Here is a 24,603-nt window from a genome sequence, read left to right on the forward strand (position 1 = left end):
ACATGCACACATATATTTTCAGTCTCTGTGTTGTTTCTCAGTTCAGAATCACATATGAAGGATTTTTACATTGATTTTTAAGGAAAAGGGAAAAGCTGAAGCTTTTGGCAAGAGCTGGGAATGTGGCAAATCTAATAACTGAGGGGGCTTGAATATGGAAACCAGCCTTGTGTCTCTACCTTTGTCTAGAAGAGGAAGAGAGATTTTTATCCTGCATGGATCTGTCACCTCCTTTGTTGAAAAGAGAATAAATATCCTGCCTAAATTATTTTAAAAAAAAATTACCTCAGCTTTATCTGGAAAATACATATTATTCCCTTTTCAAATTAGTCATTTCTTCTACGCATGGCATCTCCTGCCATTCAACACTTTAATTGAAAGTGTAATAATTGATGCCCCATTTACAGATTTATTTCCTGTAGAAATAGTTTACACAGAGTCACAGATTCAGAAGATTAAAAAAGCATTCTGGTCATGGGCTTCTCTCCTCGACTCGCTGTGATGATAAAAGTGATTTCCTGTTAAACAGGCAGCCCAGGACTGCAGTCGCATGTGCACGAAGCTTCTGATTTACAGGGGTGCTTAGCACCCTGAGCTCCAGTTTAATTCAGTGGAAGCTTTAGCACCAATAAATTAAAGTCAAGTATGTGTTTGAACATGTTTTATATACTATGTGACAGGTTCTGATTACTTTCATTGTTGGCTAAACTCAAGTCTATATTCCCCCCCCCCCTTAGTAAGTATTTCGTGGTGTTTCTCATGTCTATATAAACTATTAGGAAAAAACTCAACAGCAATTCCCCTTCCCACAAAGCTCCTGCTCTTCTTATTCTATAGGTGCTTTAGCCTTTGCTTTAATGCACACAATGTCACAGGGTACAGAACATTGTTGGCAGAGGTTCAGCAGTGTTTATCAATGATGCATCTGACTCAGCCAAGTGGCACAGGTTGCTGTGTTGTGACCAAGCTCAGAAATTGCTTAGAGAGTTATTCCTGTTTGCAACAGGGTAGATCTTGGAGGCACAGAAAATTCTTGAGACATCAATGTTCATGATAATTAGGTTAACCAGTGTATGTGAGGCAATCAAGTGATCATATGCATGAGTGAGCTGATATGCAGAAGGTATCATATTATTAACCACTGGAATATCCATGTCCGAATAAGAAAAATATCAGGACAATTAACAAGCAGAAGCTCCACACAAGAGACATCATTGTTATCCAGTGCTGTATCATATTTTTGCATGCATTATACACAATAATTATGATTATTGAAAATAATAATGAAAAAACCTTCTGAGGACTGCAAATCAAGCATTCAGAAGATAAACAAATCTAATCCTGGCATTTCCTGCACTGTTTTAATTCAGCATCTTTCTGCTTATGTGTTACAGTCCAGTGTCTGATTCTATGATCACATACTATTTTTTCCACATAATCCCTGCATCGTTTAGTGTAGGAGGAGACCTATTCTTTGGATCACCTGGGATCTGAAATAGCTCCATTTGCAAGCTGATAGTTTAAACTCCTAGCAACCCAGACATGCCTACATAACCAGCAAGCTTATCTAAGGTCTTCTGTCTCAGGAAATACATTAACCCTTTCAATCCCAATAGCTAACCATGAAAAAAAGAAGAGAAATCAAGTTGCACGTGATTTTTATTTAACAGCTTTGCAATCTTTTACTCGTTTTTTATTTTTTTTTTTTTTTTACAATTTGAAGTCTCATTAATCTCTTAAATGTTTATTGGCAGTAGGCTGTGAGCAAGAAGGAGTAAGATGTTGTCATAAATGAATTGCTGTCTATTTTGTTTCCTTTGAAAACTGTAGTTTTTATTTATTGTTATGAAAAAGAAATAATTCCACAATGAACTTGGACTGCTGCCTGGAATACAGGATCACAAGTGCCTTTCTAGGAATGTGTTAAATCAGAGTATATTCTTGAATTGAGATTTTTAATAGGAAATTTAAGTGGTTTTGAAACCCTAGTTACTGTGAACGCTGGAGGGAAGGAATGTGTTACTGTATCTACTTCTGAGCTGTATTTTGAGAGTCTGCATGAGTCGTCAAAGGTGCCTGTGTGAGATGTGACCTTTTCAGTTCATATTTATTATGTCTTCCCAAATACACACTGTGGCTGTACAGTGCCTGTCAACATTACATTTCGTGAAATAGTTCTCTGAAGGGAAGAGTTCTCTTTTGATACTTAAATACTCCCCTTCTGAAGCTGGTCCTGAAAAAGGTAAAACCAGCGTGAGGAAAATTGTAAGAAGGAGAGGAAGAAACATGTTTAAAGTTCCTTCCTCTCTTTCTATTTCAAAATCCTACTTCTCCCTGTGATCTGTTCTTTATATTTTACTGTGTTCTTCTGGGGACTTTTTAAATAAACGAAATGTATCTCATCTCCAGTAAAAGACAATGCATTTGTACTGTGTTGTATATAGACCATGTAGGGCACCCCCCTCCTTCCCAGAACTGTCTTAGCTACAGCACGTGGTTGTTACTACCTGTCCTGATTATGGAAGAAGGTATTAAAACATTTTCAGCCTTTCCAAAACTGTCAGTGTCTCCTTCTAATTTGCAAAGCTCTGATTACAGCCCTTAAGCTCTCACTGGGTCTGGGTGTCTACAGTAGGGTGAATATAGAGGGATCAGAGCCACAGACAAGACATAATGAAATATATTTAAACCTATTGAAAACATGGAAAATATTGTATTGTATGACCCTAGCTATCTGATAAGTATGCCACCCTCTTTAAACATCATGGGTGGAGACCATTGGTTGGACTTGATGATCTCTGAGGTCCTTTCCAACTCGGCTGATTCTATGATTCTATGATTGTGACCTACACTGGTTTGATGAAGACTCGTCTCAAAGCTGAATTAAACAGTTTTGTCCCTTCTGAAAATGCTATCTGCAATTAAAAAAATAACCATTAAGTGTAAATACAGAATGTAACGTTCTGTGAAGTGAGTAGTTAGGATTGAATTGGTTTTGATTCTGAAGAAGAACATTTTGGAAACTCTTTTGAAAAATGTTAGTCAGTAGTGTGAAAAGTTAGTTCATTTATCTGAATGCGTGAAAGGGTCATATCAGACATTCTGGTTCATGTTGTTGAATTTTCTGAAATCTTGTAGTTAGCTCAGGCTATCAAAACCTTCAACAACTGTGCAGTTGTCTTTATAGTAATATGCCCTTCCTAAATCCCCACTGTGAAAACAGTTATCCTCGGTGGGCTGGATCTCATCTTGTCTTGAGCAGCCTCATCTATCTTACTGCTTTCCACTGCTGCAGACAAGCTGGAACAGCTATGAGCACAACTGGACTCTGACCAGGGCCTCTGGGCAATCCCATAATGTTCCCAATAAATCAAAATAAACTGTCCAGCTGCTCTTTCAGGTCCTCTCATTGCGCTGTATGTCTTGTTCGAAATGGGAGAAAGTCTGCTGTGGACCTCAGAGTATTTTGGCAGGGAAACAGAAACAGCCTCTGGAGCCTTCAGGTAGCAAGCCTGGATGACAGGAAAGCAGCTGGAAGGGCTAAAGCTTGTGGCTGTCTAGGGGAGCTACACGAGTACTTGGGGAAGAAGGAACCATAGAGGAACAAAGGGTCTTGATCTTGTGATTGCGGCGTGCACCCTCTCCAGTGTGGGGCCAACAGAAGGCCAGAGCTAACTTTCGTTTTAAGGAATCTGTTTTGCTCTCCACAAACACCACCAGTAAATAGCTAAGATTTACCACTTGCATAACTTTGATCTTTTTATTTATCTTCTGTTCATCCATGAAAAAGTGCTAACTGATCACCTGGAATATCCTCCACAGTCCTTGTGGGTGTACTTCAAACAGGATGTCGATGTAGAGAAGTACACAACAGCATCTGTGCATTAAATGCTCTGTGGGCCCCATTGTTTTTTGCTTTGCATGGGCTTCATAGTCTTATGGCTCTGTGGGATGGAAACTAGATTACTCTTATTTTCTCGTGTATGAATCAGCAGATAGTCCTATTCATTGTTTCTCATTGAGCAACTGGAAAAAAACCCCATAATGTCAAATATATTCCCAGACTACTTTATTTCTGTATTCTGAATTTCTGCAAAAATTTCTGCAGGTCTAACAGCTCTATAATGTATAAATCATTATAAACAAGGCTTGAAAGGAACTTCACTGTTTATACTATAACTTCCCTGCCCTTTAGCAGTGATGAAAACTGAAAATACCAATGCATCTTGAATTCAAAGGAGGAAAAAAATAGATGAGAGATCATAAAGGGGTAACACGGTTCAGCTAGACTCAGCGTTTGGAATATTAAGCAGATTTGACCCATGCTGAGAAGAGTCTGAAGAGCAAATTCTTCTCAGCACCATCTCTTATGTCAGGACCCTGATTAACAAAGACATTTAAATAATGTCACTGCACTTCATACAATTTGAGCCTATTTTCTCTTTTGTGTAGCTTTTGAATGTAATTTTTTTTTTTTGCTTGCCATATTTGACCTCTGTGTCCTAATAGTGGCAAGCAATGATACTTTGAATTATTATGCTGAATACAAATGTAAGCTTCAAAACTAACAAAGCTTTTGTTCCTTTCCTGATGAAAGCACAATTTTGCAGTTGCTTTAAATATTATAGCTCTAAGTCTGCCTTTGCTATTTCTACTAAGGATTTCTCAGTGAATTCATTAGAGGTGTCTGTTTTCATAGCCTGGCTTGTACAAATAAGAAGCAGGGATTTGAGAGTTCAGGGTGTATCTTGCTATGCTTAAGCTGCAGCAGCATTACATATGCAGAACCTGGTTTTATGTTACTTGTGAGGAATAATGCAAGCTGAACTCGGAATTCCATCATTAGAGGGTTTAAGTCTCTAAGGCTAAAGCTAAGGCCAAGTTTTGATATTTGTTAATTCACCCGTGTGAATTAGTATTTTCCGGGGGGGGCATACGGAATTTTGAAGGAGCAATTCTAGAAAGATAAAGGTAAGGAAAAGCCACATGTGTTTTCCAGGCATGTGAAAATAATTTCAAGGGTCAGTGGCTTCACAGTTGGAATTAACAACATGGTAACAGAAAGAGGAAGAGGAGAAGGTGACCGCAGTTCCATTTTTTTTATGTGTAATGCAGAGAACAGTGATGTGCAGAGAATGCTCCTAATGAAATAGCGTTTCTAGAAATAATGGCTTTGTCTCTTCATCACAAGGATAGCTTAATTTCTTTTTTTAAACCCTCCTAATAAGATCTATTTCTAGATGAAGAAGGGATAGAGGAGAAATGAATGGACTAAACTGATCTATTTCAAAATGTGTTTAGAGACTTAGGGCACAGCGAACTTCCGATGATGATAATTTCAGCTTTCAAGTGGTTTTCTACATTTCTGGTTTTGGAAGAATGGAAATGAAACTGTTGTTCGTTTGACTGAAATATTTGAAAATGGAAGTGATTTTAGTGAGAAACTGTTCTTCCCTTACTGAGTAGCTAACACAGAGCTTGCCCAAAGCCTCTCTGCTACGTTTCAAGGTAGCCTGATCTGTAGGGAATGACTGCCAGCTGCCCAGTTGGAAACTCTAAATCAGGCAGCAGACAAATGTGGGATTGCCTCTGTGAAAAATAACATTTTTCAGCTGTTTTGCAGATTAGGAACCTGTCATACTTCATCGCTGTCACACAACCCTAAACATTTTTCAGGGAGATACAGGGAACAGAGTGAAGAATATGAGATGACTAAACACATTCTTACGTAATAGGAAATTGTATCAGATTTAGATTTCATTGCAATCAATACCATGAACAGGCAGCGTTTCTTCCCTCAAGCTTTATTCCAGCCCCTTAATTCATTGTGTTTAGGGAACGTTAAATATTTCCCCAAATTATTCCAAATCAAGGCTGTCAGTTGCAGTTGTATGGAGTCAACATCACAGGCTGGGAGGGTACTTACAGAGAATCATTTCTTCCTTCCAGCAGGTTCTCACTTCACTGTCACAGAGCCAAAAAGGAGTTGGTGAAAGAGCAGCTTTCCAGCATCTTAACACCTGTCTTTCAGTAATTTTCAAACAGGGAGCTGGAATATTTCCTTTTATCAGTTGAGATATCTTCAGGGTTGGTGGATGAAATGAAAGATTTTGCATTATGCCTTTGAAAACTTTGTACAATGTGTGATGATTTGCCAATATTTAGTGGCTGCCATGTAATCCGTCTCTCCTGTAAAGATCCAAAATATCCTGCTGTTGTTGCATTAAGATAACTATTTAACAAAGCATACAGGAATTAGAGAGAAAGAAGTGGTATGTGCTTAAGCATTTTTATAAGCTTTACAAATCACTGTTTGCAGACATCAAACACAAATCTAAATGGTAAACGCAGTGGTTTTATTTTCATTTAGAATAAAACAATGCAGTAATGTAATAATTACATTTTCTAAAGTCTCATGGAGCCCAAGAAACCTCTTCATACCAACTGCAACATACCATCCCCAGGGATGCTACAAAATAGAGCAAAATTGCTGACAGGTTATACATCCTATTTTATTTTTTCTGGTGAATGTGTTTTGTATAACTTAGAAATAAAAAGTAGTAAAGCATCTCATCATCTTTTTGTCATCCATTTTCCTGGATGTGTGCTTGAGAAGTCATGCTTTGCTCATCATCGCCATTTAGGCTGTGGGGTTTTTGTTTCATTTTGAACTACTCCCATTTCAAAGTCAGTTTTCCATTCTGAGGCAATTAGCGCCTGACAGCCGTCAATACATGGAGACTAATTTTTCTTTTTTTTTTTTTTTTTTAACTATGGTGATTTCTTCTACCAATAAGCAGAAAGTCTTGATTTGAATCCTTGCTTTTTTCCATTTCACTTTATATTTTATCAGTTAATATTGCCCCAAGATTTCGTGCATCATTGCAATGTCATTTCTATGACAAACTCTACCAGTTGCTTTCTGCTTAATTAATGTGTTCAGCACTGTTTGGGAGTGAAACAAATGTAGGTTTTGCTAAGAAGAAAAGAGATGCTGGTTCTGGTTAGGGAGGGAGATGCCATGAAGAGAGTTGTGGGCCAAGTCAGAAGAACCACATGTCCAGTTTCTCCCCAGAAGAAAAGATCCTTATGAAAGGAAAGAGAGAGGACTGCATCCCCTACTGTCCATGGTTGGAGGGTTTAAGGTGCTGCGGGGATTATAACTCCAAAGGAGAGAGTCTTTCCACTCTGGATCTGCATGGATTCTCTTTATCTGGTCTCTTTTTTACCCTGTGCTGACAGCATTTTTTCCTCAGGGAAACAAATTTCCCTAACTCTGAGAAATCCACCATGGGCAAAAAGATGATGTAGTTGCAGCTCTGCCACAGAAACATGTCATTACCCTAAGCCAGTTGACATGCCCTTGAAGAATATCATTTGCTGTATAATTCAGAACCCTGACTAGACTACCCCATACTCTTTTAAACCATGACTGTTACAAAACCAGATGGAAAACAAGGATGCTGCAATGCTTTCCTTAGAAAAGCATTTGGGTTGTGCCATGTCAGGCACAACAACAAATCTGGACTTGCTGCTAACAGAGCAGCTCCACTTTTGGAGATGGGCATCCCACTGACACTGAGCAGATTGTTCCAAAATTCACTGGTGGCATTCAAGAAGTTAGAGGAGATATAAGATTTTTTTACTGTTTTGTTCAGATTTTGTGTTTCATTTCTCTGGGAATTTGAAGATATAATTAAAAAAATCAGAATTATCATTTGGAAAATGAAGAATACATATTTAGGAAACACAAAACCACAGTGCATAGTATTGCCTGATGTTATGCCAGAATAGTTTCTACATTTTGTTAGAGTAAGTTATTATAACTCTATATTTTGATTTTTAGTTTATTTTATATTTATATTTATTTCAAAAGCTGATCAAAAATGTGATACTAAAATCATATCAAAATCAACTGTTTGCTTTTGGATAGCATACGGTTGGCCACTGCAAAATATTACAGAGCAGAATGGAAGTAAGTTTATGGGCTTTGTAGTAGTGTGTTTCTCAGAGCTTACAATGAAAGTCTAAAAAAGCCATAGATGACTTTCCTGTTGTTACTGAACTTCTGTATTTAGAGCAAATTTTCCTTTCTTTCCCTGGTGCTTCTGGTGCCTTGCGTGTGTGTTTATGTTGCGTGTTTTTCTGAACAGGTTTTTAGAATTTGGACTCAGATCCAAACACATGAATTCTTCAAGGGCAAAGGCAGCATCACTTGTCATTGATTCTGCCAACCATTTAAGAAGAAGTGACATTTACCAGGGCTTGTTTTGAAGATTTATAAATGCAATATAGATTTGGCAAGAATAGCTGCTTCAATAAACGTTGTGCTGCAGCCTGTAAGCATGGGCTTTACCACCAGCACATTCACTAGCACTATGTCATCCAAGTAAAAATAAATATTCAATAAACAATTTATTAGGGATGTGAGCTCACTTCTGCTTCATTCCACTTGGACAGTCTTGACATCTGTTGCCTACATAGTGTTATTAAGGACACAATGAAATGAAGACAAATTAATTGCGGAATTGTCAAAACTATGTCAGGGAAACTTTCCCTGGCTAACAAAAATGATGCAAAGAATAATAGGAGAAGTGATATATCTAGGCTGTATACATGAGGGTGTTTGATATAACAGCTAGGGATAACTGAATCCTAACAACTGGCAAGTTATTCTTTCATGGGCCTGACTTTCGTTTTATGAAAAGTGCTTTGCATTCCTCAGGGGCATTTGAAGAGCTTACACTAAAAGTAAACAGGATTTACAACCAGCATGGTCCTCATTTGGACTATCAGATCTGTGTGATATAACATTAATATGAATGATAACAGGAGTAAAAAAAAAAATCACTTACTGCTTCCTATTCCTGTTAGCAATGTGAGGCCATGTAGAATGAGGAGAGTGGGAAAGGGTCCCCTTTAGCTTTTTCAGTACAACAGTTACACAAGTTCCTATTCAGGAGGGTTTTCGTGCACCCATTCATCCAACCACATGCTCCAAAGCCTTGTGACATCCAAGGCTGCACAAAATTTGGGGCAAACCCTGTTCTGGGCAACTGTCTATCTAAACTTCACCAGTACTGATGGAGAGAAAGGTTTTTTGGAGTGTGTTTATTCACACAGAAGAACCTGCTCAGTCTCTAGGGAAATAAGTGGCCCTGCTTCTGTATCAGGTACCACTGGGGGAATCCTGGGTGACATTTGAGTGTGCAGGAGTTGTGCTCTAGGAACAGGGAACTGCAGCACACCTCATACTAGTGGTGGTGCTCAGGCAACTGAAAGCTGGTGTATTGGGACAATCCTATTTAGCCCCGGCTGTAATGGGAATCACAGCCTTCCCCCCCCACATTACACACACACAAAGTATATAAACATCACGGTCACCAAAACAAATTTTTTCCTAAATACAAAATGAGTGTGAAAAAGATTTAATTGTCTTTTGTACGACATATCAATGTGGATAAGAATATCTTTGCTGTAATCTTGGAAATCTTGACCAATTCAAATGTACTTTAAATCAAACAGAATGATCAAAAATTATCTTTCTGAGTAACACTGAATACATTTGGCATCTGAAAATGTCATAGATTCAAGGGCATACCTTGGTACAGCGTAGAGCAAAATGGACCAAACCTAACTCCCTGCTAAATGTAACGTAAAGTAGAAAATCTCAGTCTTATTTGGCTGTCAAGACAGACGTCTTCAGTTTATATGCTTGAACCTCTGGCATTTAGCTGAGAAGTAATTGAGGGGAGGAAATATTTTTTTTTATGGCATATAATGTATGTAAAGTAAAATCTATAAATATAGTTTATATATAGACATAGAAATAAATGGCGAGTAGTAATAGTAAATTAGCAATAAATCATTGAATTTGCAATTCCCTGTGTTTCTGTTTTATGTGTCACAGTAAATAAAACAAGATAATTCTAGATTCTAGTTTACTCCTTGCAACAAATAGTCCTACAGTATAAAATAATCTGATTGTTTCTCTAGATAAAAAGAGTATTTTTTTCTGTTTGAAAGTCCTAACACTGTGTGAGGTACTGTGAATAGGGAACAGCAGATGAAGGCAGCACGTAAATGGGGGAAGCAGGACATTTTCAATAGTTTATTCACTCATTGCTCTTTCCTTTATATGATTTGTGCCTTTTGGGGCCCCGATAGTGAGCATTTTGTAGGTAAGTTGCCTTCCTGAGCAACTGATTCAGTTCCTGATTTAGGGAACTGAGTCACAAGCATTTTGGAGTGAGAAGAGGACAGTTCTTAGTGTTTTTATTCTGATATTAGAAACCACCATGGAGGAATGTATGGAACTCCTGGACACCTTAGTTACTCTTGGTTACATTTGCAGGTAGAGTCGCTTAAAGTTTCTTTACTAAGAAACAGAAATCTGGTCAATGACACAGAGATCTTACTTTAAATAACAATCTACTTGTAAAACATATGCGATATTCTGGTATTTTAACTTTGTATCTTTTGTTGTGAATCAGCTTAAACTGCTCTCAGAGCAATCAGATTGATTGCTGCAGGTTTCATCTATCATGATTGTTATAACATGGGGGTAGCACTGCTGTTAATTAAAGCTACATTACATTTTCCAGTATTATTTATATGCCTATTGGAGTAGTTTATAGATGAATAGAATAATCAATGTTCCTTTCTTATTACGTTTATGCCTCCCTTAAAAAGAATTAATATGGAGGTTTTGGTTTTTTTAAGCATGGGAGAAAAATGCATGTGACATTTAACCAGAATACCCCGAGGAAGTGGAAAATAAGGCACATGAATGTTCCACCACATCAAAAGTATGGTAATAGGTAGCAGTCGATTATCTAGAAATATATCATTATTTCTTAAAGCTGGCAGCCAGTGATCAGAAGACTTATCTTCTGTAACAATACTAAGTGTGAGAGAGACATATGAGCTACATCACCAGTGTTTTGAAATGCTTTAACATCATTGCTACTTCACCTCAGTGTTTGCTCTGAAGGAGATTTGCTGCTTTGTACAGCATTCAGAACTGCTGATGGACAAATTCCTGGAATGAATGGTGTTTTTGAAAATATATTCAATTCTTTATATTTGTTTCTAGTCCTTAAATAATAGAAATACACTAAAGTTAATTTAAAAAGCAACTACCTGCCACTTAGTTCACATCCCAATCCAGCAGCTCCTGGTGGACTCCGCTTTTCTCGCTGTTCCTTGTTTGTGCCAGCCCAGTTCTACAGCGTTGAGATACTTCACGAAATGCAGTACAACTTTAACCCCTGAAATTGTGTTTTGTTCTATCTGTGATGCAGATAGAGAAGTGAACTTCAGAGCCTGTGCTGCATTACAGGTCGAAGGGCAGATTCAAAAGGAGGCAAGTGTGCTCCTGGTCCCTCCTCATGGTGCTCATCCCTCTGTGGCTCAGCCTGCACGTCCAGGCTACACCTCGAATCATGACCTTTGCCCAGAGGAAGCTCTCCATAGTTCAAAGTGAGAACACAGGGTATAGCAGTTAGGGTTAGACCCTGGTGGCACGAAATTATTGGAGCTATTTCAGAATATTCGTATTTTAGCTGAACAGAGAACTCACAATGGTAAAATTGCTCCCAAGACTGATAGGAATTTCATATTCCCTCTGTATACTTTATTTCAGTGTTATATCATTGTTTCTTTTTTGAAGTATTTTGTTAGTCAGAGTTTTCATTAAATGTCATTTAAACCTAACTTCTCTTTATAGTTATGAGCAAAAAATGATGAAGCTTTTTGAGTGAAATATTGTTATGAATGGACATCAACAGCAACTGTGCTCATAAAGACTCAGATTTTATGGGCTTTAAGTTCGTATCTGATTATTCCAGCTCTTCCTGTGTAAATATTTTAATTCACTGTCAGTCTTGCTCAAAAAAATAATTTAGAGATTAAAAAAAAATTTTCTTGTAGCCTTGTGGTACACTGTGGTAAAACTGAATCACAGCTTGTAGCGTGGCATATTTTAAGTGTTCAGAGAGATCAACCTCAGAAAACAGTAAAGAAGTTAGAAAGAAATCAGAGTGCATGCAGCTGACAAAGCATCAGTGGGAATCCATGAATCAGCACTATATGAATTGTCCAAAAATGTTATTAAAGCTCACAAAGATATTAAATGGATGCAACAAGGGAAGGAAACTGAATACCATGTTGAAAATCATGGCAGTCAGAGCTTCTCTCACTAAATCCTTTTCATTGTTGACTAAAATAAGTAAAATAATATAATTTTGTCCCATAAGCACCAGCTAAAACATGGGCAGACACTGTACCTTGGCTTACAAATGGTATGATGATTTGTTAATTGTATTTTGATTATAAATCAGAGCCCTGAGATGCAGAGACTGAAAAGGTTTAAATGAAAAAAATTATCTGTCATGCAATGGACAGTAATTGCATCCTCCATTGCAGTAGGTTGGAAGGTCAATATCCAAAAAGTTTAGGTGCACAAGAGAATAAAAAGAAAGATAATTCAAATACTCCTCTGGCTGAAAATGTTGTTACCTTGCAGGGTTGCACAAATTCACTGTGTGAATTTCTCTACATGGGGTGAATTCAAAATGAAACCTGGGGAGCCCTAATCAGATTTGGGGGGAGCAGCATGACCTGCAGATTGTTGATCTTTGCTTCAGGCAAACTGGCTTGGCTAATGCACTTACCTGGAAAACTCCCAGCTTTAGGCCACCATGATCCTTACAAGGTTCCTAAGGGAACCCTCACTTCTGCCACTGCTGGGCTTTTATTAATAATAATAGCAACAATAACAATTATTGTTATTGTTATTGCTGTACAAAGAGGCTCTGTAATGCATGCAATATATGGCCTCTCCCAGGAGGAATTTACAGTCCAAGAGAGATGGCTTAAAAGTAGAAAATGGGGGATATGGTTCCCCAAAAACTGTATATAGTTTTTGCCAGTCCTTTAAAATAAACAAATTATCTTTTATCTGCTTTAGTTCTTCATGATGCAGGAGAGGACATGGTGAGTAGGAGAGCTAGGGAAAGTGTTTCAGGTATGTTTCAGGTATGTTTCTGAGGAGGTACACCGGGAGTATCCTGGAGAAGCCTTTGCTCTGACTCATTGTAACCCTCCCTCCATTCTGCCAGCATGTGCTCTGTGCTTCCTTCTGAAAGTCTTATGTTCCCAACCAAATGTGGAGGTGCCCTTGCAGCTGCAGCCATTGTTGTCCAGCCCGGTGTGGCACCCCTGGGTATTGGCTTTGCATGTGCAGTTCAAAACACTCCTCTGACAGCCGAAAATTGATTTTTCACAAACATCAATGAGAGTTCAGCAGTTACATAAAATGGGGGTGAGAAACCCTGTGCAGAGCTGAAAGAACAGTTCTACTCATAAGTATTTAAAAATACATGAAGAACTGCAGATTTGAGATGAATTTGCTAGAATAAGCATAACCTGTATATCCACCTAATTTTCTATACTGATTTAAGTGCTGGGACATTTTCGACCAATTGTACTTTGTTACAGGTGATGTTTTAATTCCCAGACTGAAGACACTTCAAATGTCCTTTCCCAGGAACTATACTTTTCATGAGAAGAAGATTGTCATCCTACTGTTAGCATGAGATGAAATGGATAAAATAAAATGAGAAGGAAAACCTGCTGATTTTACACGCATTGTTAACTACTATTTGGACAATATCTCCATTCTTAGCATTCTACAGTCTAGTATTACAACCAGTTTCTGCATACTTAAAGAGATCCTGTGTTTGAGATGAATGGAAGTGTATAGTGGTGGTAAGACATTTTGGAAAGGAATAATGTAGAAAAGGAAGGAGAAAGGAAGAGAAAAATGAAAGATATTTTGACAGAAAATGAGAGATCGTCAGTTCTTATTCTAAAAGGGGACTGCAGAGGATTAACATAGTAAAGAGAGCTGTTTTGCAGTGTAGAAGTCACATCAGACATTTTTGGGTTAAATTTGGAATAGTTACATGCATCTTGACGTGATTGTCAGCTACCACAGCTGGGTTCAAAGCTCGGTGAAACAAGCAAAGTAGTCTCATCTTTATTTTAGTATCACTATTTTGAGTGCATGTGAATATTTTTTCATGTTCATGAAAACTCCTTGGGCTGACAGCACTGAGGAAATGTCTGTGCATAGTGCAGAGTCAGAAGAAAAGGGTGGAATAGAAGCTGCACCTTTACTCACCATATATTATAGTTGATTGGTTTTTAATAAATATGTCACAGCCTAGACACAACAGAAAGACATTCAAGTTAAGGGTGTGATTGACCATGAGTTAAATTAAAGTTGAACATAACTATGAAGTTACAACCACGCAAGACAACCCCCCTTCCTTCCTAAAAAACATTTCTGAGAAAGGAATGATCTGCTTTCAGATTGAGTCAACAATTTGTGGAAAGGTTTATACAACATGGTGAATAGTATGGGACTTATCTCAGGGATTTGGGAAGCCTTTCATGTATCCATTCTGTTCTAGTCTTTGGAAAGTAGTCTATTCTAGGTCGAAGTCAGGAGATATATTTTTCATTATCATATTATTCTTTTATTACTATCAGCTCCAGTGGCAGAGAAGTCTTATGTAACACTTAGAAACTTTCTCTTGTATAAACCAATTATTTGTAGCTCTCTACAAGAGCTGAAATAAAAGTAAGGAAACATTGCATACTGAGTCCTGTGAGAGCACTTTATAATATCTTTGGCAAATGAAGCACTCATTTGGCTTTTTCAAATAATAGAAATTTCAAAAAACTGAAGAAAAAAGCCTTCCCTCCACCTTCTGGGATAGTTACTTAGAGTAAATTAAAATCAGGGCTGTAAGCAGATCATGCTGATAATTTAATTCTGTGGAGATTACCACTTTTATGTATAATAAAACAATGTATGAAAATTTGAAACCATAATCCTTAGGCAACCCTTTCATCTGTTCATTCAAACGGAAGCTCTTTGCCTGTGAGTGAATCACTGCTGAATGTAGCAACCGAAATTCCTCAGTATTAGAAAGATCCCAGTAGAAGCTCCAAAAGAGGGCAACAAACTCACCAGTGCAAGTCCAGTACTCGGCACTGGAAAAGGGAAGGAAAAAAACCAAAAGCTTCAGAGGATTTTCAGGAAAGGGTGATCACAGTTCCTACTGAAATGTGTTGGACAACAGCGGTGATGACTGTTTATAAACCCCAGTCATCTCTTCAAATATAGTCTGTACCAGATCCTTGTCATCTAGGAGGCAAACACAAAGTCTGACCAAAGGAAACATATTCAATTAGAGTAAGTTTTCATGGAAGTGTAGTGCAAAGTGTCTTGACAGATTTTCTTCCAGTTTTGTAGAAACCATCTTTAGTCACAATTTTCAGTACGAGTGAATATTCTAATAAAAAGATACAGAGGAATTAAAAGGTTGTGGTTTAAGAACTGGGTTTAACTTCTTTGTTGTTATTTTTGCCATGAACTTATTGCAAGTTGCATTGCAAAATTGCTTTTGGACAAAGTTCTGTTTTAAGAGGAAACATCAGGATTTTATCTTTTGGCTTCAATTTTAAGTAGAAAATACAGCAATAGCAATTGAAAGACTCACTTTTTTTATACACACAGCTACCTCAGCATTAAAGCTGCAATTTTGACTTAGCTGGAGCTGAAATATATGAACATTATTGGGTATGTCCTTGAGCTCTGAAGAAGGAGGTCTGGAATGAGAACAAGTGCAGGTCCTTTGGAGAATGTGGAAAGGTTGCCTGCAGAAAGGCATGTCTATACGTTGACCTGTCTGTTGTGAAAATAGGGAAGAAAGCCAATCATTCCCAATTCTGCAGACATTCTGACAGCTAAAGTAGGCATTAACAATTTGCAACACATGGCATGGGGGATGAAAGTCTCTGAGCTCTACAGTTGAGAGTTTCCTGGCTGAAATGAAGTAACAGTTGAAGGTATTTCAGAGAAAAACTTATTTTATAATCCATCATGTAGGGACAAAATGGATAACATTACCGAAAAATGATGTCACAACTCAAAAATAGTACCTGTTCTAGCTTCAAGTCTCAATAATTCTGAGGTTTTTTTGGCCTGAGTTGCGAATAGGAGCAGGAAGATTTGCACAGCCAGACCTTTAGGCAATGAGAACTGTTGTTTCCTTAAAGGACTTAAATTGAGCTTTTCTGAGATCTCCTTTGCAGTGTTAAAAAGCTGTTGGTTTTCTTGCTTAGACCTTCGGAGGGAGGAAAGATTATTTGTATGAATAATTCTGGACTGGAATACATTGAGACAGAGAAGTAGCAGATGAATATTTTCAGCTGTTGCTATTATAATTTACATGCATTAACGATGTGGTCAGGTATATTTGAAGGGACATCAAGTTCCTCTAAAATGGAAAACAGAGTCAAAAACATACGAAAGAATGCCATTCCTTAGAAAAATTGAAGAACTGAGAGAAGAAAATATGTATTTGAATTTTGATTATTTTTCAATAATTCTGTGTAATTGTTATAGCAGCAAAGCCAATTAAGCAGGTTAAGTGAAATTGTATGATAAACTTGAAAACAATTTTTACTTTAATTTTGGAGACAGAAACTAATATTATCTTTACCAGTGTGAATCTGTGAAACTGTTTTCTTCACTATTTACTCTGCTTGCTTTTGATTTGATTTCAACCAATAAAATAATTCTTAGACGTGTACTCTCTGTTGACATAGTCATGCTAAGTGTTGAACATAATGGTTAAAACAAGACTAATTTCATTATCTTTTTGTAGTTGTGGCTAATAATAATAATAATAAACCATTCTGTGGGAAGAAAAGATCTGGGGAGATACCTGATGATAATAAGGAAAGACTGCAACGTGCCTAGAGTGACTCCATTAGTTTTGATTTTGCAGGTTGGGTTTACTAAAGGTATTAATGTCTTGCCTTCAGTGTCTTTATACTGGTACTCCCTTTTCACATACATTTAACTTATGGAATTCCAATTGAAATAAAATAATAATTAAACCTTGGACTGACACCAGTGAAAAGCGCTGCTTTTTGTAGGGGTCATTTGTAGCCATGGCTGGTTTTCATTGGGTCCCACTGCTGTCAGTGATGTTGAACTGAGAGCAGTTTGGTATCTGCTGCTGTTGTTGTCACAGTATTTGCGTCACTGCGGTGTCTGCCAGACTCCTTCTCTCTTTCCTTGGCATTGTCCGTCTGTGGGAACTCACGGCTGGGAGACTCAGGTCCCGGCAGACCTGCCGCAGGGGGGATGGTTAATCAGGGGCCGGGAGTCCCCCCATCCCGTTCCCTGTTACTGACATGGAAGTAATGTGTGTACAAGAGCACTGCTGTGATCCTGCTCAGTCAGTGGACAGAAATTGTAATAATTGGGTGGCGAGGCCGGAGCTGGCGCGAGGTGTGACGGCAGAGACAAAGGGGACAGGAAATCACCATCCGGCGTCATATGCTCCTTCTCAACCTTAACTCTGATTGCAGCTGTCAGAGTGCCATTATGGTTCTTCAACGTGCTGTTTTATTCAGCTCAGTGTGTGGGAGATATTTTTTTGAAACTGAAACAATGCTGGAAAATGATTGGCACAAGGTTACCTTTAGGCACGATGCAGTTCCTGAGACTGTTGCATAAGAAACAGCAGTATTAACTTACTGACAAGGGGATTTTTGATTTAGTTAAAATCTGTATTTTTCATCCATGTCGTGTTTTAACTCTGCAGTGAGTTAGAAGCGCTGGAGATACAGCTGGGAGAGCATATTCCATTAACTCTACTTTCTTAAGATCTATAACAAGAATTGTTTTTCTTTCATCTATTTACACTCCTTTAATGCCATACTTATATTTTTTTACAACATTAAGGTTGGTTTGAAATGCATTAGGATAAAATGTTAAAATAGTGCTACAGGAGAAAAAAAATATATTGAAGATAACAAAAGACACACCATTCTCATGATCAGAGAGAACTGGGATCACAATTATTTCCTATGCTCTTTTACTGAAAACATTGTTTTTTGGAGGCATGAAAACCTGCATTGCTCAGGACTGAGAGAAATGAATTTCTTGTCACTATGTAGAACTCCATGGTTGAACTCTTCTTGCTTTAATTTAAACCAAGCTCTTCTGAGTAATTATGTTTATTATTCTTCAAAGTTTATGTTATTTATTGTGCATTTTTTAGCCTTTAGTAGGGTTACTATTAGCTTAGACTTAGAAAGAGAAACTCTAGTGATTTTGGACACATAGTTAATAAATTAGTAGTTTATGGATATGCTAATGATTTTAGTATCTATGTATTTTAGCTGAACTTTTTTATGTTTCACATTCTTCTAAACTGAAAAGCCGTCTTAATTTTTTCTCCTTCATGAATTTATAAAATAAACAGAAATGTGTAGTGATAAGCAACAGTGAATTAATATATTGAATATATTGAATATATATAACATATATAACTCTATATACACATATAATATATCTCAACCGTGTTTTAAAAATCATTTTAATAACATTACACCAAAATAATCATAGGTTCATGGTGACTCATTTTGTATGTTCACATAAAAACATGTTCTGAGCAGCCTTAGGTTTAGATTTTTGAAACTGTTTGAATCTGTCTTATTACATGGCACGTTTGAAAAGATGAGATTTGCATTTGAAAGGGATGAATCAGAACCAAAACCAGATTAGACAGAGGCAGAGACTCTTCCCCCTCCCAAGGGTCTGGAGCCATTTACTGTAGCCATTAACATCTCTCATGGCTTCAGGTAAAGTGTTTCCTCAATAAATTTGAGTAACATTTTTATTTAAGAAAAGAAGAACGAAGGCTCACCCATGAAGTGTCAGAGAGCCTTTTTGTTCATTGAAGCCTTCATGTACATCTACAGTGTTTCCAGATTTTTTATTATTATTTTTTTCATTAATGAAAAAAAATAAATTTGGGATGCAGTCTACCTAAATTTTGTCCAAATGGGGACCTTTTTTCCTAAAACTTGTCTAAATCCCACACAACAGCACACCTTGAATGCTTCCTAGGTCTGTCTAATTTTACATCCAACTTATTTATCTCTTCCTGAATGAAAATGTGTAAATTATTGAAGAAATTATTTTTACTTCTTCATACTCAGAACTATCTGCTTTGGCAGCATGGGCAAATCTCCTGCTTAGATTTTTTTTTTATTTCTGGACTTAAGTAAACAGACAATTCCACCTCAATACTGTGGAAAAATCTGAAGAGCCCACTGGACAAAGCACCCATCCAAGGAGCAAGGGTGGCCACATTCTGGGTTCTGCTGAGGCTGGTGATGCTTCAGCTGTATCTGAAGAGACTGCCCATGCCAACAATCCTGATGTCTGCAGATGAGGATGGAGTTTATAATGTGTGTGTGAATAGGGACTGAACCAGAAATCCTCCTTCAAATTTCTAACAACTTCCCTTCCTGGTTCTAACAAGCAGATCCAACTGCTTCCATCTGGTGCTAGAGAGGATTGTTCCTTAGGTGGTTCTCACAGTCAGATACTATCAGGATAACTGTATCTGGAACTTTTATCGATATTCATTTGAGAGATTTGTGGTGTTTTGCTGCATGTGGCATAAAAGCATAAATTCTCTTCAATTATGTGATATTTAGCTATTAGGTAATTACAGATAATTGCATGGGCAAGTTCTATGAACTGAAGTGTTACCATAACATCTAAAAATCTACAAATTGGGCAACAATTATGTTTGGAGTTATTATTTCAAGTATAATTACCATGAGATTGGCAGTACATGTACTTAATGGGTAATCACTGGAATTTGACTTCACAGTTGCACTTCCCCCTGGTTGTAAAGTTCTTTGTCACAACATTTAAATGTAAAGATAACATAAATTGACCTCCATGTGTGTTATACTAAAACTGCAGTACTAGCTCCTTAATGTTCTAAACCTATAGTTTTATGGGGGAAACAGAGAAGGGACAGTGTGCTGTGAATGGGGAAGAAGTGAAGCAACCTTTCAACAGATACCAGATAGTGGCATAACTCTTTTCCCCAGCTGTCCAAAAGAACCCTTTTATATCTATTAAAGCTAGTTTGCAACCAGCTAAAATTCTGCAGAGACCAAAGGCTTTCAAAATGTCCTCACATGATTTACTGCCTTCCTCCCATTGCAAGGAATTTTCATTAGCAAGATTTCATTAACAAAATTTCATACAGTAGAGAAGAATCTGGAATTCCTTCTTGGGTTCCGCTTGAACAAAGCTTCTTTTTATTTTTAATTTTGTTTATATATTTTTTACCAAACTTCCAAGTTATTAAAGAGTGTATTTGCTTTTGTTTGTTTGTTTGTTTCATTATTTATCAGGTTTTACCTGGCGAGATGATTATACTCAGCATGTTATTGGTCAGGAACTCTCAACCATTCACAAAATCCACAGCAGACGCCCTGATGTATTTGCATCTGAAGGATCTGATTCAGTAAGGTAAGCCTTCTACAGTGTTTTTGCCTGGTAGGGTTTTGGAAGGGTTTTCAAATGATAAGGAATAGACTGGAAGAGAAGTGGAATTAAAAACCTCACTAAAACCATTATTTGTATGATAAAGGGAAAATAGTCATACAGCACACTGAACACACCAGTGTTCAGTGGACAGCATAAATTAAAACCCTGAACCTGTTTTTTCTGATTATCATCAAGCTAAGAAAATACACTTTGTATCATTAATTAATGTGTCAGAATTCAAAACATCAGGCCTTCACTCAATTTATGCATTTTCTAGTGTCAATTCAGCCATCTCTACTTACGACCTGCTTAAAAAGGCAGACTTGTACAGTAGCTCATCCACAGGAGACATTTTATTCTGGACTAAGTATTGAGTGACATTCTGAGCAACTGATTATATTTTCAAAGTCATATTCTTCCAAAACATAGCTATAATTGATCTGATGTCTGTAGATTCCCAGTGGTAGTTGCAAAATTTTTCCAGGAAGGAAAGATTCATGCAAGTTTCCATGACAGAAAATAGTGTTGGGATATGGCTTGAAAGGTATTGAGGGATGACTTTGTAGTTATTGATTGCAAGAGACACATCTGTAATTCTGTAAAATTATATGGTTGTAGAACCTGTAGTTATATATACAGTTATATATATATATTCATAAACAGTTACACATATAAAAATACTCTTTTACCTGGTCTGTTCTGGCTTTTAAGTGCAACCCAACCACACAAACCCCAGAAGAAAATTTTAGGAACATTGAAAATGGCAAATTTTGCTTTCTCTTGCATGGTTTTAAGAACTACAATCTCAAAGGTAGTGAAAATGAAAGGAAGTGCTTTTTGTTAAAAAACTCTCCTCATGGTGGGATACAGTTTGAGCTTCTAGCATTGATTGGCTTCAGATCTTCATATACTGCAGTATGTGGTTTGCATATACTGCAGAACCATTTCTTTTCTATATTACTCTTTTATGGAAATAAAAATGCTGCATAATTGATGTTGCCCAGTGGCTTCAACTGTGTTTACTTTGTTTTGTTTTGATTTAATTCAATATTCAACCCTGTATTTCACGTCTGCTGATTCAAAAGCGTTCCTTAAAATCGCAGCATCATATATTTCAGAAGTGCAGTAAGGTAGAAACTTAACTTTCAAAGATGATAGTGATCTACAGATTATCATAAATGTGACAACAACATGTGTTTGAATCTGTAAACATTTTCACTGCTTAGAAATGGCACACAATGCCATTACGGAATGGATTACTCTCTGTACACGGTATCAGAAATGATTTTCACTATCTCATGGGGATACTTTTTTAGAATGAGTGAACCTAAAACTTTTACTCATGAGAGTAGGACAAAATAGGCCAGATTTCCACGAGATCAAGACTCTATTCTGTAGTGTTCCAGATTCATAGTTATATAAAAATAAAAAGTATAAGCAGATATAAGAAACTATTTAGGTTTCAAATTGAAAACTTTTAGGAGTTCCTGTTGTGATCAGGTTTGAGATGTTTTGCATTTTTAACTAGAACTATATGTTAAAAAATAATCCATTTTGTGTATTGACAGTTCAGGAACATCAGAATTGCAAATGTGCTCACATGTAGCACTTTCTATTGTGGATAGATTTTCTGCAGTTACCAAGCTGTGCTTCTGAAAGCATTATCTTATGTGCCAACAGTTTAAAGCATTAATTGATTTTTCAGGTTGTCCATTTGCAAAGTATTCTGTAGGTCAGAGAACAGTAGGAAATTTGGTCTCTTGTAGATTCTGATCAAGTGTGTTCTATGTTTGGTTTGCTCAGTGTGATTGCTAAAATCTTATGAGATAATAATTAAATAATTTAAAAAGCAACTTAATGTAGGTATCTAATTATCAAAGAAACATTATGGCAGGAAGACCTTTTATTAAGGGTAGCGTGTGTAATAAGACAATATGAAGTCATACTAATGAGTCATTAATCCCCACAGAGCTGGTGAGAGCAAGAAAATAGACTCAGACACTTGAAAGGTAAATTGACTTAGGCTAAATTAGTGCATATGAAATCTGATGAAACAGAAGACATGGATTTCATCTCAAAAAAAATGCTGAAAGTGGGAGTTTGATTTCAAGATGAAAGTTCTTTCTTTGTTGGCTAACTGGAGTGTACGTGGTATTTCCTGGGTCCTTATTAAATTTCAAAAAACCCTCTCTTGAAAGAGTATCAAGATAAAGGAAAAAAGTCCATTCTGCACTCAGGGAATAGATGTCAGTTGTGTTCATTGGTGCAATTAGGCAAAACCACAAACGTTTCCAGCAAACTTCAATGTATGAAATGGAGTATAGCATTATTTCTATAATAAAACCATCATTAAGTCAGTAATAAGATTCTCTCAGCACTTAAAAGGGAGAAATTTATTCTAAAAAATGTGGTATCTATTAATGGTGAACATTCTAGAAATAGCTGAGGTACAGTAATTTAGATATATCCACACAAAAGCTTCCAAAGTGCTGAGTTTTGTAGGAAATATTCTGTGGAAAAATAGTTCTATATGATATTGTCTTCTTACTCTAAAGTTCATTGTATGTGAAGTAATTTTTCAGAACAAATTAAAACTGAAAATACTTCCAAAAAAATGCACAACAAGAACTCAGCTGTCATTTCTCCTACTCACCAAGTGCTTTTATATATTTGTGTTTCATCCATTTTCCAATATCACTCTGTCAAATTTAAGAGAAATATTTTAATTCGCTTGCAATAATAGCTCACTTTCATTTCTGCATTAACGAGGTGAACTATAAAAATTTTTTAAAATCTTTCATATGTATTCATAGGATCCTAATAAAGTTGTCATCAAATGAAACGTAAAGCTTTGTAGTCTTTTACATTTTAATTGTTTAAATGTTTATAGCATAAAATATGGTATCTAGTGTGGAATGTAAACATGAGTGGAATTACTGACTCCATAAGAAAAATGAGAAAGAAATCTTAGACCTCAGATTTTGCTTTTACCACCAGTGACAGTGATTCTATACTGTAAATAAGGGTTGGAAAAGCCAACCTAAATGCTGCCTTTGTCTGTGCATTCAGTTCCCATTAGCTCCAAGTGGAAATCCTTGAGGCAGAATTCAGTCTGTTTTTTTCATTTTCCCTTTCTTTTCAAAGTTAGTGAAGAAAGGAGAAGATAGGTGTTGGAATTAATCAGTGAATGAAAGATGAGTGTTGGAAAGTGGTATCCCTTCTATGAAGAGAGGCTCTTTGGATTAGTTCATCTCTACTGAAGCAGAAAACAATACTGCCCAGCTCTTTCTAGAACTGCAGAATAGTTTTAGTCTGGCTTTAAGTTGAAAAGGAGGTGGATAATGTTACCTGCATGTCCACCCTCCATCACAAGGCAGAATTTAGAGCCCTGAAATACAAGAAAAATGCAAACAGAATAGGAAGGAAGAAGGACTTACAATAAATTATCTCAAGTTTGCTACACTGCTGTGCAGTAGCCCTTTTTTTCCCTAGAGTTTCTGTGCCTGATGGGAACCTGCTTGTTTTACACTGGGGGAAGTAGAGGGTTTTCTGGTATTTTGGTGAGCAACCCTGTGAGGACTGTTGGTTGCAAAGCCACCAAATTAGATTTATTAATTACATTTATTGGCATTACATTAGTAGGGACACACATTTGATTCAACTGTGAGTGTGGAAGGAAGTCTGTTACTTTGTGTATAAAGTAATGTAATTAAACCCGAGATTTGAAAAATGATCTAACGGTGCTCTCTCAGGCTGTGCCCCTACATAAACACCGAGGGTTGGGCTGCTAAAATAAAATTTTATTTACAGTGACAGATAGATGTTGAAAGTCAAATTCCTTCACTGAGTTGGAAAGCCTTTCTGCCTGGGATTGTTCTTTATTGGAGAAGTGTGGGGGCATGTCGGTAGGAAATAGTGACACTAAAAAGGTGATTTCCCTCAAAACAATGCATCACTCACAAGGGAGGAAGAGAGCTGGGAACCCTCTCTCTGCTTTCTTCCACAAGGAATGAAATAGTTACTGATGCTGACATTTAAATTATCGTCATCATTGACATGTTGTTGAGATAGATGAGGACAGCTGGTAATAATTCAGATTCATCGCACACAGTGCTCTGAGTCCCGTATAAACACCTCTGCACTGCCATGATTTAATC

General features: G+C 37.0%; 1 protein-coding gene across 1 annotated transcript in view; it reads left to right on the top strand.

Moving 5' to 3' along the window:
- The window catches only part of PTPRN2 (protein tyrosine phosphatase receptor type N2), a 645,372-nt gene that overhangs the window by 202,703 nt on the left and 418,066 nt on the right, over positions 1-24,603 (top strand). Inside the window, exon 4 of the mRNA XM_032679900.1 lies at positions 20,311-20,428. Coding sequence (XP_032535791.1) covers positions 20,311-20,428 — 118 coding nt within the window. The remainder of the gene's footprint in view (positions 1-20,310; positions 20,429-24,603) is intronic.

The sequence above is a fragment of the Chiroxiphia lanceolata genome, chromosome 1 (assembly GCF_009829145.1).
Source record: "Chiroxiphia lanceolata isolate bChiLan1 chromosome 1, bChiLan1.pri, whole genome shotgun sequence".
NCBI classification, from domain to species: domain Eukaryota; kingdom Metazoa; phylum Chordata; class Aves; order Passeriformes; family Pipridae; genus Chiroxiphia; species Chiroxiphia lanceolata.